Raw genomic sequence first — 20,834 nt, 5'->3', positions numbered from 1 at the left:
AGGTGGAATACTGATACCACTCAGGGAAGAAAATATGGTCTCGAGGGCTAGACAATCTTCCCTTTGTAAAGTATGAGGAACAACTTTTTATTAGGAGAGAGCCACCAACACAGAGACATGTCTGACAAACACGATAGCAACCTAAAAGGCTACCTTGCAGGAGAGGTCATCCACGGGTATATTACTGATGGGTTTAAAGGGAAGTTTCTGAGGGGCAGAGGGGGGGCATGATGTGAAATACACCTTAAAGAAAAGTTTTTCTATGACAGAGCCAAGCCAGAGAAAGAGATTGGACAAAGTCGAGACCTCTTCATACAAAGTGCTTGTGGGAAAATTCTGGTTAAGGCCTGGTTGTAGGAATGCCAGAATGCGAGGCACAGAGTAATCTCTGGGATTTAAATGCCTGTGTTCACACAAGGCAAAGAAGGATTTCCAGGTATGATAGCAGATCTTCCTAGAATTGACCCTTCCAGAGATTGAGAAGTAGGATAGCATAGATGACCTTGAGATAGCAGATCTGGCCTGTTGGGAAGTGACTACGTCATCTGCTAGAACAGCCTTTTTCTACCAGGGTGCCTTGGCAAAATGCCTAAAATTTGCCCAAAAACTGTATATAAGACAGTGGGTGAATCAAGCCTCTTATTTACACAAAACCACAGGTTTTCATTGTGCACCATTACAACTTTCTTGCCGTCAGGGTCCTAACAACCAATGACATCATCAGTTGATAAGGAGGACATTGGGCATCCGCACAGCATCCTTGTTTACTCCTCCCCAGCATCACATTGGCTGAGTGAGGGAGAGAAACTGAAGGAGAAGAGAAACATTGGAACACTAGTCAATAGCAGCGTACAAAGGTATATCTGCTTTGGAAGAATAAATCGCCTCTAATGCTGGGTTTCCTGTATGTGTCTATGTTGGTGCATTATGTAAAACCATTTGTTTATTTTTCACCATTTAATAATGGAGTGACTTGAGATTGTGTATAAATATAAAGGGTACCTTGAGTGAAAAAAGGTTGAGAAACACTGTGATAGAGTATGGTGTGTACCAGGCTCTTCTTGGACAGTTCAGGACAATGAGAATCACCAGTTTCCTTTCTTTCTCCATCTGTTTAAGCAGATGAGGCAGAATTTGCACTGGAGGAAAGGTGTAGATAAGCCTGAATTGAGACCAGGGAATTAATAAGTTATTCAAGGCTAGTGCTAGAGAATACTTGGTCCTGGCTACAAAGAGAGGTAGTTTGTTGTTGAATATGGAGGCTAGGATGTCTACATCTGGAGTACCCTATTTCTGACATATCAGATTGAAGATGTCTAGATGAAGTTCCTATTCCCCTTGATTCAGGTGTTAGCAGATGAGGTAGGCGGCTAGCCAGTTTTTTCCACTTCTGGGATATGGACTGCAGATATCGCTGGAAAGTGAATTTTCATCTATGAGATTATCTGGTTTTCTTCCTTCAGGCTGCAAGACTCCCCTTTTCCCCTTAATGGTTGATGTAAACCCCAACTGTGGCATTGTTTGACTTCATCCTAATTGGGTGGCCACGGAAAAGTGTGGTGCAGTGTTGCAAAGCCATCCAAGCTGCTCTAAGCTCCAGAATGTTGATTGGGAGCTTGGCTTCCAAAGGGGACCATGTTACCTGGACTGTAAGAGACACTCCTCCCCAGAAAAAAACTGACATCTGTTATTATCACTTTCCAGTGATATAGAACGCCCCCCTATTGTTAGGGCTGGGCTTGGGATCCACAAGGTTAGGGAACTCCCTGCTTAGCTGGACAGGAGCATGGGTAGGTTGAGAGAGGAGGCTTGAATGAAACTGAGCACATGGTACAGCCCACCATGAGGCCTAGAACTCTCTTGAAGAATGTCATTGTGGATTGTCTTTTGACCCCAGTTCTTGAGTGTAAGCTCTGAGATGAAATTTTCTATTCTGGGAAATCTGCTTGGGATGTGTCTGGGACCACACCCAAGTATTCCAAGCGAAGAGAAGGCTGGAGAGCAGATTTTTAGAAAATTGATCACCCAACCAAATGCCTAGCGCATCTGAATTGTTCTGTGCAGAGTTGCCAACAACTGGAAGAAGAAGGTTTACTAAGAGCCTGTGACCTATACATCCTGAGTTCTGAGAATGGCAAGAAGGTTGCTAGGATCTTTATGAATATTATATTATATTTTGGGAGCAGAGGATAAGCCAAAGGGCAGTGCAGCAAATTGGAAGTGATTTTTTGTCACTGAAGCGCTGCTGATATGTATAAATGGGAACATGCAGATAGGCATCTTGGATATCTATGTTTTCATGTATTGTCTCAGAGAGGCAATTACTGACCTTGTGGATTTTAAGTCCAGATTTAGATGAATACCCCTGTTGAGATTTGACACCGTGAACAGGTTTGAATAAAATCCTTCGAGCCTGCTTTGTGGGAGCACTGGCACTACAATGTTGCTGTATATCTGTAATCTTGGCATTTTTAAGGTAATATGAATATAGCATATACATTTACTAGACAATTAACAACATTGAAGCATGGCACACAACCTAAAATCTGCGAAAAGGTAAACTACATCTTAGCTGTTAGATGTCTTCATTCCCTTTGTGCAAATATTACTGGTAAGCCTTAATTTAACTGCTGCTTGACATCTACCAACCTGATGGGTAGGAGTGGTCTCCATTAACTATCCATTCCAGCAAAGCTTCAATCAACTCAAGATTAATTTTATCCAAATCCATGGTAGAAAGTGTTTTAATAACAGATTTGCTGACTCCTGTGATGAAAACAGATATAATTGCATTTACTGAACAACATTCAAACACTGAACACCTTTTACAAAAGCTTTACAATTCAGAAACTGCTGGGATTATATTACTGTGTTAGAGTACACGCATACCACATGAGGACTACAGCTTTCAGGGCAGTGTATACCTCCCTGTACCCCAGCGCAGCTCAAAAGTGCGTATACTGGCAAACAGCTGCTGTATATTTCAGACTGTCACTAATTTAGACAGGTTGCTGGCAGGAAGCTGCACCCATGACTTCCAGTCAGAAAATTACAACTGAATGTGCAAAATGCAGCCTTTTTGCAACTGTGTGCATGTTTACCAAATGTTTAGCTTATATGACAAAGTGTCTAAAACAGGGCTAGGCCTTCCACCAGGTCTTTATTGTTGTCTGGGTCCCATTGGAGAGATTCTCCCTCAATTACTTACTCAGTGACTGCTTTATCTAGTGACCAGTTTAAAAACAAAGACAACAGTAAACATCTCAGCAGAGGTTTTAACACTTTTCCCAAGTGTCCTTAGTGGAAATAAGCTACCTGATGAGCATATTCAAGTAACATGTATTTGTTTTTCACTTTTAAAAAATGCTATGAGAGATTATAGATGCTACTATTAATGAACAGTTTTTTTGAAAATACCAGTTTCCTGGTTGTCATGTTGATACTTATGGCTTCAATTCCATTCTAAGTTATTGAGTTTTGAAGTCAAACATAGCCAGGCCACTAGACTTGGCAATGGCAGTTTACATATTTCTTAAAAGATAAGTTCACCTTTTAACAATAAAATAACAAATGCACATTTTTTGCAGGTAAAAAAATGCACATTTACTGATTTTTATTTTGGGAGCCTGAAGCCTGAAGACCTGTCAGTGTGCCTCTACATCATACGGGCAAGCAGATACACTCTGACAGGAAGAGTCAATGAGCTACCACAGCGCTGTAATAGTTCAATGAGAACTACAAGCCGACAGCTGCAAAGGCTGTTGGAACTTGTAGTTTTCCATTCACAGAACACTGTGAATGACTGATGCGACTGGGCGGAGGAGCAGGCAGTTAAGCTTTCATATTTAGTAGACATTTAGCTGGATTATTGTAAAATTTGCTGTGTTTGTATTTACTAATAATGATTTTAGTGTATTTTTACCAAAAATATTGTTTTGATAAACATTTGCGCAAATATCACAGGGCCATAAAAATAAGTAGCATCTTCTTTTTATTCTACTGGTCATGTGCTTTCAGAAAATATATGGATTGGGGGGGTCTTTTACAAACTCTAAAAGCTGTAATTCAATTTTCACCTTTTTGCAAAAAGGCACAATTTAAAATGTACAAATATTTGTTATTTATCAACTCAATACAGGTTAAACTTTCATATTTAGCAGGACCTTCTTTTTATTCTACTGGTCATGTGCTTTCAGAAAATGTATGGTGTGGGGAGTCTTACAAACTCTGAAAGCTGTCAGGAAAAAAATAAAAAAGCAATGGAAAAAAATAAAAAAGCAATGGAAACATTTAAAAAAATGGTCTGGCTACCTGAATTTAAAAGTGGAGCACAGGACCTGGCAGCAAAAAAAAAGGGGTTAATAAATACTAAATGCACACAATGAAGTTATGTTTCAGGAGACCTAAATTAACCCTACCACTTAAACAATTTTGTCAAACCCCCCCGACTTAAAGCAGAGGTAAATCCAATAGCAAACATTTACTTTCATTTTTAGGCTTGCTTTATTTTATTTTTGACCTGATTATCCAGCCAGTAAGTCTGTTGTTTTTCAACCACTGACAAGGGTGCTTACAATAATAAACTTCTATTTATAAAATACCTTTAACCAAAAGAAAAGAAAATGTTGCTGTAACTGCTGGTGCACTGTTAGCTGGAGTTTGGCTTCAACTGTTAGTGTGTGAAATCTAAATCTGCTAGTAAATCTAACACTTCCCTTCCCCTCTGACTGACAGTGCTGCTGTCATCCAGAGTGGAAGCACTATAATACAGGAGGTGTATTACTGACCAGATCACCAGGTGAAAAAAGGGGGGAAAAAAAGCAAAAAACAAAATACCTAATGCAACCACCATATCTAATGACCGGTAAGTTGCAATGCATTAAATTTTTGGTTTTGGGTTAAATACTGCTTTAAAATCACAGGGACCTATTTTTTTTAAAGCAGCGGTATGGCCAAATCATGGCCATACTGCCGCTTTAAAAAAATCCTTTGGCACATTTGTAAATCACAGCTGCATAAAAATAAATATGCTAGCACTATTACAATATATAAACAATTCAGATTTCATTTGCCCATTATCAGACAGAAATTGTATAGACCCCAATTTAATTTATTAATATTACCACTGTAACGGGTGGATAGCTCCTTGAAGCTTAGTTGTTGGTCTGGCATATTATCCTTTACAACCCTGGATTCCTGTATCTTTAGTGTACCGTTGAGTGCATATTCTAATTCTCCCATAATCTCTTCGTAGCTCTTTCCTTTATTCTGTTTAGAGGTCTCCTTTGTCGATGAATGCCTAGAGGAGCGATTGTATGGGCTTCTATCATCCAGTACATACCTGAAAAAAAAGTTTGGTGGAAACATCAAAAATCTTACACAAACAAAACATGGGTTCTGCTATCCAGATTGGCATACAGACTTTACATGCCAAATAAATTTGGCATCCATCTCTTTATATATTCATAAATTTTTTTTTAGGTGGTGCAACACATTCTTGTTTTTCTGAATAATTTTAATCTTTCATAAACCTCTTTTTACACACTGAAAAAAGAGAAAAAACCTAACTGAAAAAAATTGTCTAACTTTACTATACACAATACAGAATTTTGCAAAACTGTGTGACAAAAAAGTGTTTAAAAGAACACCAAGAATGTTTTGGTCTTAGGACACAATCAGAACATCGAAACATCCAGACTGTAAAATAACCTGATTAAAGTGACACTAAACTCACATTTTGTTAAATACAAAATACAATATGTCTATATACCTAGAATGTACCTTCTAGCTCTATTTTCCTTTGTTTCATCTTTCAAATGCAAGATTTTTTTTTGCTGTTCTCGGACTTCCACTTCTGTGGCTACATTCATTCTCCATGACAGCCTTTCTCAACCAGGGTGCCCAGGCACCCTGGGGTGCCTTGAGATTTCTTCAGGGGTGCCTTGGCAAAATGTCTAAAAATTGGCCAAAACTTGTATACAAGCCAGTGGGTGGAACAAGCCTGACTTTTAGTTACACAAAGCCACAGGTTTTCATTGTGCACTATTACGACCTTCTAGCCGCCACCATCCTGACAACCAATGACATCAGTTGATAAGGAGGATGTTGGTTGCCTGCACAGCATCCTAGTTTGACCCTCCCCTGCCCCTCTCCATCAGTGCTGGGGTCACATTAGCTCAGTGATGGATAAAAACTGAGGGAGAAGAGAAACACTGGAATACTAATCAGTACCAGTGTGCAGAAGTGTATTTGCTTTGGAAGAATAAATCACCTCTAGCATTGGGTGTCCTACGTATGTGAATGTTGCTGCGATATATAAAACTATTAGAATAGTTTTTCACATTTTAGAATGTGGTGCCTCAAGACTGTCTATAATTTTAAAGGGTGCCTCGGGACTGTCCATAATTTTAAAGGGTGCCTTGACTGAAAAAGGTTGAGAAACACTGCTCCATGATCCCCCAAACACATAAATGTGAATGTAGCTGCCCTTTCCTGCACACTCCTGAGATAGACTACACACCTAACTGCAGACACATTCAGTTCTGTAGGAATTATAGCTAGCATTGCGCGGCGCATGTGACCGTAAACAAAACAAAAAAAAACAAAGCGCAATGGATACTTGATTTTTTTGAATGATTGATGTAAAAATAGAGTTTAATGTTACTTTAGGACATGTTTGAATAATACGAACTGTGTCATCACATGATGATAGTTTTAGCTTGTTTTTGACATAACATGCAAATAAATCCCAGCTGTGTTCACTATTTATCACAAGAAGAGAATGAAAATCCTGGTGACAGTATATATGCCAATGACATTCTGTATTTTTTTCCCATTCACAGTCTCTAGAATGATCATCACAGCCCTCCTAGCATCAGATATAGAGATGTTGGGCATTTATCAAGTTAAAAATATAAAAAATGTAAATAAACTTTTTTTTACCTTGTTTTAGCAACTGCATCTTCCAGAAAAAACTGTTCAACAGGAAAAGTATGACCTGAAATATACAGCATATTTTGGATAAAACAGAATACCTGGGACGTGGTTTTTTAAAGCAAAGTCATAATGTTATTTATTTTACCAGTTACTTAAATAGTGCACAGTAGATACAATATATTTTCTCCCATACAATATCACTTGAGTTTTGTTGCTTTTATCACCCTTCCTTTTTGTAAGACAACATTCCTATTGTTTCCATCCTCTTAAAATATTTATTAACATACACTCAAGGGTACATTCACACCTAAGCCCTGTTCACACTTGAGCATTTTGTAGCTCAAAAACACTCAGCAAGCAAAACCCTATTTTCAATAGCCTTTGTTCACATCTGAGTGTTCTGTCACCTTTATCAAAACACGTCACTCAAAAAAGTACACAAACTACTTTTCAGGCAGTATTGAGTGTTTTTATCCCCATAAACTTCAATGGAAATGGCTGAAAAGTGTGACATGAGCATTTTTTCGTACGTTTTCAGCACAAACAGCAGCTCTCTGCCCCTTTTTCAGTTTTGCTTTGGCCACATAAAAAATGGCTAGCTAAAAAACGCCTGATAAAAGCTGAAATATTGTACAATTCTGTTCCAAAAAAAAAAACACTTAAAAAAAAAAAAACTAGGGCTGCATTCACACATGGGCATTTTGAATTTCGAGCAGAATTGCCGTGATTCTGCCCGTAATTTCAAAACGGTCTGCTAAAATGACAAATTATGGAACCACGTGTTCAGGTGCTATTCATTTTAATGGTACGTGAAAAGGTGGTGAGGTTCTTCCGCAATTGTTGCATGATAAATCGCGCTGCAATTGCGGCGAATCACATCACCCAAAGAGAAGTTCAGGAACTTCCACCTTCCACTGATTCAAAATACCCATGCGGCCTTATATATATTTACGCACGCAGACACACACATTTTACACAAAACTTTATGTAAAATATCAATACATGAAGTAAATTTAATCGATTAAAGAGATTTAGAAAAATAGTACTAACTGCTCAATAGAAATATATATATATATATATCTATATATCTATATATCTATATATATATCTATATATATATATATATATATATCTATATATCTATATATATATATATCTATATATATATATATCTATATATCTATATATATATATATATATCTATATATATATATCTATCTATCTATCTATCTATATATATATCTATATATATATATAGATAGAAATGTATATACATATACATACACACAGCGGGTAAAATAAATATTGAACACGTCATCATTTTTTTCAGTAAATAGATCTCTAAAGGTGCCATTGACCTGAAATTTTCACCACGTCGGCAACAAGCCATGCAAACCATACATACAAAGAAACCAAGACAAATAAGTCCATAATTTATGGACTTATTAATAATAAATTGGAATGACACAGGAAAAAAAGTATTGAACACATGAAGAAAGGGAGGTGCAAAAAGGCATGGAAAGCCAAGGCACCAGCTGAAACCTATCAGTAATTAGAAAGCAATCCTGCCTCTTGTCAGTGCAGATTAATATCAGCTGGTTCAGTCTCAACTGATGGCCTGTAAAACGGTGTCTCATTACCAAGGCATCACGCAAAAAACATCTCATAAAAAGGCAAAAGCAAAGAGCTCTCTCAAGACCTTCGCAACCTTATTGCTGCAAAACATACTGATGGCATTGGTTACAGGATTTCTAAACGTCTGAATGTTCCAGTGAACACTCTTGGGGCAATAATCCAGAAGTGGAAAGAACATCATTTCACCATAATGGGGAGTGAAAAGAATGATCAGAAGAGTGGTCCAAGAGCCAACGACCACTTGTGGAGAGCTTCAGAAAGACCTGGAAGTAGCAGGTACAATTTTTTCAAAGAAAACAATAAGTAATGCACTCAACCACCATGAAAGACCTGGAAGTAGCATGTACAATTTTTTTCAAAGAAAACAATAAGTAATGCACTCAACCACCATGAAAGACCTGGAAGTAGCATGTACAATTTTTTTCAAAGAAAACAATAAGTAATGCACTCAACCGCCATGGCCTGTATGCACACTCACCATGCAAGAATCCATTGCTGAAAAAATGCATGTTGGCGCTCATTTAAAGTTTGCTGCACATTTAGACCAGCCTGTGAAATACTGGGAGAATACAGTCTGGTCAGATGAAACCAAAATCTAACTCTTTGGATGCCATAATACACACCATGTTTGGAGGTCAAATGGCACTGTACATCACCCCAAAATCACCATACCAACAGTGAAGTTTGGAGGTGGCGAACATCATGGTGTGGGGCTGTTTTTCAGCATACGGTACTGACAAACTTCCTATCATTGAAGGAAGGATGAAAGGAAAAATGTACCATTCTTGATAAAAAATCTGCTGCCATCTACCAGGATGATGAAGATGAAACGAAGGTGGACATTTCAGCAAGACAATGATCTCAAACACAATGCCAAGGAAACTCTCAATTGGTTTCAAAGAAAGAAAATAAAGCTGCTAGAATGGCCCAGCCTGACTTGAATCCAATAGAAAATCTATGGAAAAAACTTAAGATCAGAGTTCATAGAATAGGCCCAGGGAACCTTCAAGATTTAAAGACCGTTTGTGTGGAAGAATGGGTCAAAATCACACCTGAGCAATGCATGCAACTAGTTTCTCCATACAGGAGGCGTCTTGAACCCATCATTACCAACAAAAGATTTTGTATGAAATATATATATATACACACACACACTATATATATATATATATATATATATATATATATATATATATATATATATATATATATATATATATATATATATATATATATACACATACACACAATATACAGTGAGGAAAATAATTTGCTCCCCTGCAGATTTTGTAAGTCTGCCCACTTTCAAAGAAATCAGGGGCTATAATTATTTTATCATAGGTGTATTTTAGATTCCAATAGTTTTTATTGCACTTTTTTTAAATTAACAGATATAAAAATTGAGCAATAGTCATATCACAAATGGTAGATTTCAATACAACTCAAAAGAACATGGGTTATCGGACACAAATCAAGCAACAAGATGCCTAGGCTCCGTTGAATTGACATTAGATAACCCAAATAGAAAAGTCCACATCATTTATCTAACAATATACAGAGAACTGACACAGTGGTGGCGTATGGGAGGAGGAAGGGGAACTGGGAGGGAAACAGGGAGGGGAAAGATAGGAGACATAGGGTAAGGGGAGAAAGCACTGTTCGTGGACTGGAGACTACACACAGGGTCGATGTCATTTAAGGCATAACAAACATTGCAGAACAAACAGGGATAAGGTATAACCAACCACAGAGAACAGAAGAAAAAGGAATGGTAAAGAAAAAACTGTTTAGTATTGTAAAGAATACAGGTGAGTCTGTCAAACAGTTGCAAGAAAAAATATGTGAACCCCTTGGGATTACGTGGAGTTTTGCATGAATTGGGCATAAAATGTGCTCTGAACGTCATCTAAGTCACAACAATAGAAGAACACAGTCTGCTGAACATAATACTACACAAACATTAGATGTTGCCATGGTTTAATTGCACATAACATGTAAACATTCACAGTGCAGGGAGGAAAAAGTATGTGAACCTTTGGACTTAATAACTGGTTGACCCTCCTTTGACAGCAATAACCTCAACCAAACGTTTCCTGTAGTTGCAGATCAGACCTGCACAACGATCTAGAGTCATTTTGGACCACTACTCTTCACAAAACTGTTTCAGTGTAGCAATATTCTTGGGATGTCTGGTGTGAATCGCTCTCTTAAGGTCATGGGCAAATGATCAAAGTGCTGGCAAAAGATGTCAGGGACAAAATTGTAGACCCAGACAAGGTTGGAATGGGCAACCATCAACAAGAAGCTTGGTGAGAAAGAAAAAACTGTTGGAGCGATTATTCGCAAATAGAAGCCAAAAATAACCACCAATCGCCCTTGGTCTGGAGCTCTATTCAAGATTTCGCCTCATGGGGTAGGAATGATCATGAGAAAAGTGAGGGATCAGCCCAAAACTACACAGGAAGAGCTTGTGAATGATCTCAAGGCAGTTGGGACCACAGTCACCAGACAAACCAGTGGTAACACAATACGTCGCCATGTATTGAAATCCTGCAGGGCCCACAAGGTCCCCTTCCTCAAGGTGGCACATGTACAGGCCCGTCTGCGGTTTGCCAATGAACATCTACATGACTCAGTGCAGGATTGGGAAAAAGTGCTGTGGTCAGATGAGATAACAATCTAGCTTTTTGGCATTAACTCAACTCACCGTGTTTGGAGGAAGAAAAATGCTGACTATGACCCTAAGAACACCATCCCTACAGTCAACCATGAAGGTGCAAACATTATGCTTTTGGGGCTTTTTCTCTGCTAAAGGTACAGGCCGACTTTGCTGCATTGAGGGGCCATTTGATGGGGCCATGTATTGTAAAATCTTGGACTAAAACCTTCTTCCCTCAGCCAGAACACTGGAGATGGGTCTTCCAGCATGACAACAACCCAACAAATGGGTCGTTGCCAAGGCAACAAAGTAGTGGCTCAAGAAGAAGCACATTAAGGTCCTGGAGTGGCCTAGCCAGTGTAAAAAATTTATGGAGGGAGCTGAAACTTCGAGTTGCCAAGCGACAGCCAAGAAACCTTAAGGATTTAGAGAAGATCTGTAAAGAAGAGTGGACCAAAATCCCTCCTGTTATATGTGCAAACATGGTAACCAACTACAAGAAACATCTTACCTCTGTGCTTGCCAACAAGGGTTTCTCCAACAAGTACTAAGTCATATTTTGCTTGGGAATCAAATAAGTAAAATAATACTTACTTAACTGCAACTCAATTTATAACATTTGTATCATGTGTTTTTTCTGGATTTTTGGTTGATATTCTGTCTCTATCATTTAAAATACAACCATGACAAAAAATTATAGACCCTTAATTTCTTTGTAAGTGCACACACACTGATCAGCCATAAATTTACTTTTACCATTCGCAGGTTAAGTGGATAACATTGATCATCTCATTCCAATAGTATCTGAAAGCTGTGGGATATATTAAGCAGCCAGCAATCATGTTGTCTATGAAGTTCAGTTGGCATTACAGTTATTATTATACAGGATTTATATAGCGCCAACAGTTTGCTCAGCACTTTACAATATATAACAGTTTGTTGTATATAGGGTTGCATAGCTGCAGACCGGTCAGGGTGCCAGTGCTGACCCGTGTTCAAAGCCAAAAGTGCCTACATTAGGTAACATGAACATCAGAACTGGACCACAGAGCAATGGAAGAAAGTGGCCTGGTCCAATTAATCATGTTTTCTTGTACATTATGTGGATGGGTGGGTGTGTGTACTTCTCTTACCAGGGAAATAGATGGCACCAGGATGCAGTGCGGGACAAAGGCAAGCCAGCGGAGGCAGTATTGGCCTTGGCCAATGTTTTGCTTGGAAACCTTGGGACTTGCTGTTTAAGTGGATGTCACTTTAGCATGTACCACCTATGTAAACATTGTTGATGACCATGTACACCTCTTCCCTGATGCCAGCAGCTTCTTTTAGCAGGATAATGCATGCTGACAAACTGCAAAAATGCTTCAAAAATGGTTTGAGGAACAAAATAAGTCTGAGGTGTTAACTTGGCCACCAAATTCTCCAGATCTCAATTAATTGAGCACCTGTGGGATGTACTGGAAATTCAAGTCTGATCCATGGAGGCCCCACCCAACAACTCTAAACATACAGCCAGAATGTACAATGAAATTACAATGCAATGGAATGGTTTAGATCAGGGATGTCAAACAGGTGGCCCTCCAGCTGTTCCGAAACTACAAGTGCCATTATGCCTCTGCCTTTGGGAGTCATGCTTGTAACTGTCAATTTTGCAATGCCTCATGGGACATGTAGTTTGGCAACAGCTGGAGGGCCACCAGATTGACACTCGTGGTTTAGATCAAAGCATATTCGTGTGTTAGAATGGCCCAGTCAAAGTCCACTCCTAAATCCAATTGAGAATCTGTGGCAAGACTTGAATATTTCTGTTCACAGATCCTCTCCATCCATGCTGACAGAGCTTGAGCTATTTTGCAAAGAAGAATGAGCAAACATTTCACTCTGTAGATGTACAAAGCTGGTAGAGATATACCCAAAAAGAATTGCAGCTGTAATTGCAGTGAAGGTGGTTCTACAAAGTATTGACTCAGGGGGGCTGAATACAAATGCACACCACACTTTTGAGATATTTGTAAAAAATGTTGAACACCATTTATCATTTTCCACTTCACAATTATGTGTCAGTTTGTGTTGGCCTATCACATAAAATCCCCAAAAAAATACATTTCCGTTTTTGGTTGTAACATGACAAAATGGGGAAAATTTCAAGGGGTATGAATACTTTTTCAAATCACTGTACACACACACTGATCCATTAAAAAAAAATGTTGGTCAGTACACTGGCACAAGTGGGTGGTGAAAGATTATTGGCACAGCAGATTGCAGCAGGGATTGGAGGAGTGGGGAGTGTGTTGTCAATTTTTAAATTTAAATTTTTGGTGTAAAGGTGAAAATACTCTTTAGTAGAAGATAGATCTTTTAAAATGTTATAGGCCCTCCTAAGGTAAGTAAAGATACATCCTTTGGTGGAGATGTCTTTTGCACATTAAGGAAATGCAAGGCTTGTACATTAAGCAAAAAAGGATTATGGTGTATATATAAAAATGGTGTGAATAAAAAGATTACCATAAATCTTTTTATCACAGAAAGTTCCATTAGATACGCAACAAAAGTGCTGAAAATGTATTTGTGGACTATATTACATGTGTCTTACACCAAGGAGATTTATCCAAAAGGAATCAGCGAGAATATATGCAGAAATGTTTTGCACGCAGAAAAAAATTATGGTAGCTGCCACGGTTAGAGACAGGTATTGACAGCGAGTAAAATAAGTATTGAACAAATCACCATTTTTCTCAGTAAATATATTTCTAATTGCTATTGACATGCAACTTTCACCATATGTCGGTAACAACACATGCAAACCATACATACAAAGAAACCAAAACAAAAAAAGTTCAGAAAAAAAAGTGATTCTAAAGGCTAACATTAAAAAAATAAAAATAAACATGTCTACACAACTACCTGATGCATACAGTGGGTTTGCACAGAGCAGCCCGGATCCTCCTTCTCGGGTACCCTGCTGGTGCTGACCCTTCCCTCCTGTTGGGTGCCCCTACAGCAAGCAGCTTGCTATGGGGGCACCTGCTGCTCGAGTGTCCATTCACACACGGAGATGCGGCCCGGCCTCTCTCTCTTATTGTCTCACTTGCTGTGATTGGCTCCCACTGCTGTCTCAGGCAATGAAGAGAGGGAGCCCTGGGTTAAATAAGACTCCAGTGCACATCACTGGAGCTAGAGGTGGCTTCGGTGAGTATTGGGGGGGAGCTGAGGGTGATGCTGCACAGAGAAGGCTTTTTACTTTCATGCATATAATGCTTGAAGGTAAAAAACATTGAGCTTTTACAACCACTTTAAGTTATGTGCAATAAAATGGAATGGCACAGGAAAAAAAGTATTAAACACATGAAAGGAAGGTGCAAAAAGGCATGGAAATCCAAGACACCAGCTGAAATTTATCAGTAATTAGACAGCAATCCTGCCTCTTGTTAGTGCAAATTAATATTAGCTGGTTCAGTCTCAACTGATGGCCATATAAACATCTCTTGATGGGTGTCACGGTGCACCCACACGTCACGCCCACAGCGACTAGCTAACCGAGGCGCGCACATGCGGCCGTGACTTGGGGTAAGAGGGAATAAGGGGGACTTAATCTGAATATATATACGTATATAAGACCAGCTGTGATACACTAACACAGCCTGCACTACCTCTTGGCCACCACTGGAGGGAGACTCCACTCCAATCCAGCCTGCTGACCACACACTGGCACTCTCCCAAGAAAAAAAAAAAAAAAACCCTTTCTAGCAATACACACCAAACTGAGCATGTGCATGTGTCTCCACACGATATGTCTGATCAGGAGATAAGAGGGGGACACTGGAAGAAGGGGATGATCAGAGAAGTGAGGATCAAACAGCCTTTTTACAAAATGCAGAGGATTAACCCCTTAGGTTCCACAGTGAGTATATCAAGAACGCTTTACTGCATATACAGACTAATTTTACTGTTGTGGATTTAGTAACTCGTTAATTTCTGAATTTGTTTTGGTTTATTTGTATGTATGAACTGCATGGGTTGTTACCGACACGTGGTGAACATTTCATGTCCATAGCACCTTTAGAAATATATTTACTGAGAAAAATGGTGACATGTTCAATACTTATTTTACCCACTGTATAAATGAAGCTGTGTGATCACCATGGCATAACTGACATCATGCAGTAGCTTGGTGTGACAATATCGGCTATAATGTAGCAACTCAGAATATCACTGTGACATCAAACTCTTATACAGGGTGACCGACGAGAGTCGGACGTTTTTTGAACAGATAATACATGTTAAGTGGTAATGGGAGGAGGACGAGCTTTCCCCCCACCACCGAAATACCAATTCAGCCACAATGAAGCAGTGGACATTACAACATCGTTTGTTTGCTTACGACAGCTTTTTTTCGAAGTGGTGAGTCTATCAGAGCGTCGCTTTAGTCGAGATTTCAATGTTGGTTGACATGGGGCTGTTCCCTGTCACAATACAATCCTCAGGAAGGTTGAACATTTCAGAACAACCCGGAAACATTATGAACAAGAAACCACCAGGCCCTGCCCACACTGCAAGGATGCCAGAAAACATTGAAAGGATGAGAGAGGTGCTGATTAGGATCCCGGGATGGTCTGCTCAAAGACATGCAATTGTGTTAGGGTTGAGTCGTGAATCCGTGAGAATAATTTTACTGACTTATCATATGATTTCTTCCTATGGGGATACCTGAAGAGCTGTGTACACTCATAAACCCCGTAATTTGAACAAATTGAAGGATGCCATTTGATAAGAAGTGCTGAAGAACATATATTTGTTTGTATTTGATGACCCGCATTTGTGGGAGTATTTTGTAGTATAGCGTCCCATAGAAAATGTTGATTCTGAAAGGAAAGGTTTTCTGACAAATCTGTTTGGGTGTACTCATTTATGCTGAGCACTGTAACAGTACATTTTGGCCTAAATTTATGAAGAAATTTGATTTTTGTTTTTAATTTTTATTGGATATGTTTTATACAGGAAAGTAGAAAATATTGGGTTTTTTTTGTTTTATTTAATAAAAATGTAATAAATAATTTTTTTTTTATATAATAAAAACCCAGTAGTGATCACATACCACCAAAAGAAAGCTCTATTCGAATGAAAAAAAAAAATGATATAAATTTCATTTGGGTACAGCATTGCATGACCTCACAAGTGCCATTTAAAGTAGTGTAGTAGCGAATAGAAAAAAAATGGCCTGGTCATAAAGGGGGTAAAATCTTCCAGAGCTTAAGTGGTTAATGAAAGTTTTGGGTCAAGTACATAGGTAACCTTTTCCTATACTGCCACAAAACTTACTGTGCTGCTTTCCAGGAAATCAGCATCAATATAGGGGGACATTTATACAGCAATAGTATAGCCCAGAGGTGTCCAAACTTTTTTCAAAGAGGGCCAAATTGGATGAAGTGAACATGGTGGAGGGTCGAACATTTTTCCGAACATTCTTTCAACCATTACAATTAAATGCAAATAAATTATTTTATGCCAAGTTAATTGCAAACAACATACTTTTCATTTCATAACATTAAGATCAACTGACAGCTGAGTTTTCACAATGTATTGAAAATAAATTAAAAAAAAAAAAAAAAAAAAAAAAAAAAAACTTACCTGCACTAATGTGAAGGGTGAAAAAGGTAGCTGGAGCTGAAGTCTCTGCTCGGCAGCCGGGAGGGGAAGAGAAACACACTTCACGCTGGAAGCCCGGCCCTGGCCCTCTGTCGCTCCCAGCGCGGCGCAGTCACGCATGCGCACTGCTCTCAAGCAGAAGACTGTCTGCCACAGAAGGGAGGGCCGTGCGACAGCCGCATTTACACAGACCAGGGAGAACGCGCCGCAGTCAGGCATGCGCACTGCCCTCTGCTCTCAAGCAGCAGACTGTCTGCCATAGAAGGGAGGGCCACATTACACAGAGCAGGGAGGGCTGTTGGAGGGCCGTATTAAACCGACCCCCGGGCCGTAAATGGCCCGCGGGCCGGACTTTGGACATGCCTGGTATAGCCTTACCAGGGCCACACTGCTGCTTCATTAACCAATTTAAGACAGACATGTCTTTCCATCCAGCCACAGCATCCCTTTAACAGAGTCAGGAACAGCAGGCCTATCACATGGCCACTGAGAGCCAGTCCTGCCAGCTCCTGATCCTTGGTGAAGACCGAGAGCTGTTCTGGACAGATTGGTCACTGTGAAGGGAATGTGCTTTCAGCAGATAAAGCTCTGTCACTCGCTGCTGCACATATATGTTACGTGCATGGCAAGAGGTCAAGGGTCTGGTATGGATTCGGGAGGGGGACCAAACAGCTTTTTTTTTTGGCACTGTTTTTTTTTTCTTCATTTTCATTTCGGTTAAGGACTTGTTGGCTGGCTTCCAGGCCCCCTCCTTAACAACCAGCTATTGTTAAAGATGCCGATGGTCGCCGGCTCCAAAAATTCACATATGAACCGTATCTGGAAATTGCAGCTGAATAGCTGCTTTGGAGATTCACAGTGAAAATGGATGGCAAATTCACACCAGACAAGTGTGAACATAGCCTTAGGCAAATTAGGCAGCTGTGAGGCCCCTGTGAGTGTGAGGCCTTAAGTGACTGCCTAATTGAAGAGCCACCTCTGCCAACCAACACACTTGTGCTAAATCACATTACAACACATGGTAACTTATTTCAGTGTGTTGTAGTGTGCTGCAATTTCTTTTGTGCGATTGTCGCATGTAGGGAAACCTACTGAAATAAATTAGCTGCCCTAAACACTCCGCACCAAAAATGTGCAAAACCAGGAGCACATTGTTGCACAGGTGTGAAGATAGTCTTAGAGGGGAAATGGCCTGCAGTCTTTTTTCCTTTCTTGTATACAAACGTTTTTATTTATTAAGAAATAGGCTGCAAAAACAGCTTAACAGCATAAGGTATAACATACAACAGAAAAAGAAGGCACATCTGTAATATTCATTCCAAATAGGTACAGTTATGTAGAACATAAAAGTTAAGCACATGAGTGAGGTAGGCAGAGCAATAAAGCCACCAACAGAAATACGCCATCAATTAAAGCATGAATAATCATTGGTCAGACAGTAAATGTCTATGAGTTTTTCAAACACCCATTTTTTGTCAAATAAGTGCATCCTATCCAGTAACGTAAAGTGAATACATTCCATGAGCACCACATCGACTCTTCGTAAAATTGAGGCCAATGGTACCGTAGGTAATTTTCAATGAAGGCAATGGCCCATAGGACTGAGACACAGATGGTGTGAATCAATCTCATAGCCTCATTGGGTATTCCAGGGATATGGGCTCCCAGTAGGAAAGTCTGCATAGACAAATGCAACGGGGCATCAGCCACAGCAGAGACCACTGCAGAAATCTTATTCCATATCAATGAAATGCCTGGACAGGCCCAAAATGTATGTACAAGGGTGCCAGTTAGGGCACAGCCCTGGAAGCAAAGATGGGAAGTCTCTGGGAACATGATGTGTAGTCAAGAGGGGGGTAAAATATCAGCGGGTTAATACCTTACGGGCCGTCTCACGAACAGAAAGAGATCTAGAGCTCTTCTGTATGTTATCCACCATGGAGTCCCAGTCTTTTTGTGGTTTCTGTTTCTCTTTTTTTATTAGATTTTTTATTTGTTTATATCGCCATTGTGGTTTGAAAACAGTCATTCTTTTTTGGACTGTATATGTAGAGATATTTTAGATGCCAGATTTGAAAGATACGGGCTGCCATTACTGAATTTTTTCTAAAAATGCAAGCTGTTTGGTCATTTTGCCAATCTAATGTTTTACTGCATTTTCAATCACTGTCCAAAACAGGTATGTACGACGTACGATTAGAAATCCTCAATGGCTACATACTGTACATGTTCCAGGTGAATGACTATTTGTCTCAGAACAGGTTTCTTTTGGGCGTGTTAAAAAATTGCCCAACCCAACCCTAAAAGCCCAGCACAAAGACTGACTCTTTGTGGTAGCCCTAGGAAGCAATAACAATGCTTCCAAAGTCAGAAGCCCTAATTGCTGTACACAAAGTTTTTCAATCCTTGTAAAAATTGCTGTGATTGTACTATCTCTTTCCTCATGTTATGGAGAAGAGAAAAAGAGAAGCTATGCCACAAATGAACTGATATTGGTTGTCAGAACCATAAGACAAATAGGGATGGGAAGACAGTTACACATGGACGTCTAACATTAGAGTTTACTGATACTTGGACTGCTCTTAGAACCAGCAAAATTTGTGAACATGCAAGCACCTGCCCGATTGTAAGATATAAAAAAAAAAAAAAAAAAATTCAGTGCATAGTTTTCTGCAAGTATTGAAAAATATCTTTTTTTTCCTTCCTTTTCTTGGTTGAACTAGGTTGACTTGTGTCTTTTTTCAACCAGACTATGCAACTATATCGTGAAAGAAATCTAGGTACCTTGCAAGTCTACCGTTGTAGTTTTACTGTAGTGTTTCACTTTATGTCTGCATTTTCAACAGGCAGTAGAACAGGGAAACTGACTACCATCTGAATGACATTTGTCTTGCAGTTCCTGCACCATCCTATTTACTTCAGTAGGAGAGATTAACAGGTTGTGGCACCTGTGAACTTGAGAAGCCAAGTTAAATTTGTTGCTGCCATGAAGCAAAGCAGCTTGGTTGTGGCATGTGTACACTCCGCTCCAGCTGCCTTGTTAAGAGGTAAAGGAAAAAAAAAAAAAAAAAAAAAAAAAGCTGAACCACCAGTTTTTACCACCTGTCTAAATGAGGACACACAACCCCTACCATAATTGAAGGGTGCATGAGAATAGCCAGTTGCTGCAAAAAAAGTGATCTCTTACCTGGTATGTGAACAATTGGGCAATCACTGAAGTACTGTGAAAACAGCTCAGCATTGACAGTGGCACTCATAAGCAAGATCTTCAGGTCAGGTCGCTTGCTCATAACATTTTTCAAGACCAACAACAAGAAGTCACTGAATTAAAGAAAATAGTAAAATGTGGCTTTATATGAATGTAGGCAATAATAAATGCTAGCTGTAAACAAATTTTGGAATATATATGGTTACCTTTCCTCGGTTCTTTCATGAACTTCATCCACAATTACATGAGTGACACCTTGCAAAGTACAGTCACCTTCTAGACGCCTCAGAAGAACTCCAGTTGTACAGTACAAAAGCCTGGTGGCTAGAGACTTTAGAACAGAAATAAAGTTATGTTCCTTAATATACAGGTGGGGCTGATTTACACCTTACAAAGCTTTCTAGCCAAAAACATAAAATGCACAAAACCCCTGTAGGGTGAAAAGAGTTTTGCTAAAGGAGGAACTCCATGTTTCAATGCTATATTAGAAACATATAGAAAATAAACAAATTTGTGAGCAGAACTCTTCTGCAATAAACAATTCTTACCTTCCTCCTTACAAACTCTTTACACTGAGCTAAACTCACTTATTCATCTGGAAATTTCCAATTACAATTCAATGCCAAACACAGAATGAGAACTGATATGAATCTTCTCTTGTATTAAAAGAGGTATAGACTCGAGAGAGAGATATTTTACCCCTGTAAAAATCATTAGTAAAACCTCATCAGGAATATACAGTTCAGTTTT

At 39.3% G+C, this 20,834-nt stretch overlaps 1 protein-coding gene across 1 annotated transcript in view; it reads right to left on the bottom strand.

Annotated features, from left to right (window-relative positions):
* The window catches only part of DHX57 (DExH-box helicase 57), a 144,622-nt gene that overhangs the window by 69,295 nt on the left and 54,493 nt on the right, over positions 1-20,834 (bottom strand). The window contains exons 9-13 of the mRNA XM_089694177.1: positions 20,291-20,415; positions 20,064-20,197; positions 6,943-6,997; positions 5,124-5,341; positions 2,650-2,766 (exon numbers count right to left, since the gene is read on the bottom strand). Of these exons, the coding sequence (XP_089550303.1) occupies positions 2,650-2,766; positions 5,124-5,341; positions 6,943-6,997; positions 20,064-20,197; positions 20,291-20,415 (649 nt within the window). The remainder of the gene's footprint in view (positions 1-2,649; positions 2,767-5,123; positions 5,342-6,942; positions 6,998-20,063; positions 20,198-20,290; positions 20,416-20,834) is intronic.

Source organism: Staurois parvus, unplaced genomic scaffold, assembly GCF_062004578.1.
Source record: "Staurois parvus isolate SC_StPar_1 unplaced genomic scaffold, SC_StPar_1.0 ptg000655l, whole genome shotgun sequence".
In the NCBI taxonomy this organism is placed as follows: domain Eukaryota; kingdom Metazoa; phylum Chordata; class Amphibia; order Anura; family Ranidae; genus Staurois; species Staurois parvus.
Note: the sequence above shows the minus strand (reverse complement) of the source record. Positions and strands in the feature narration are given on the sequence as shown.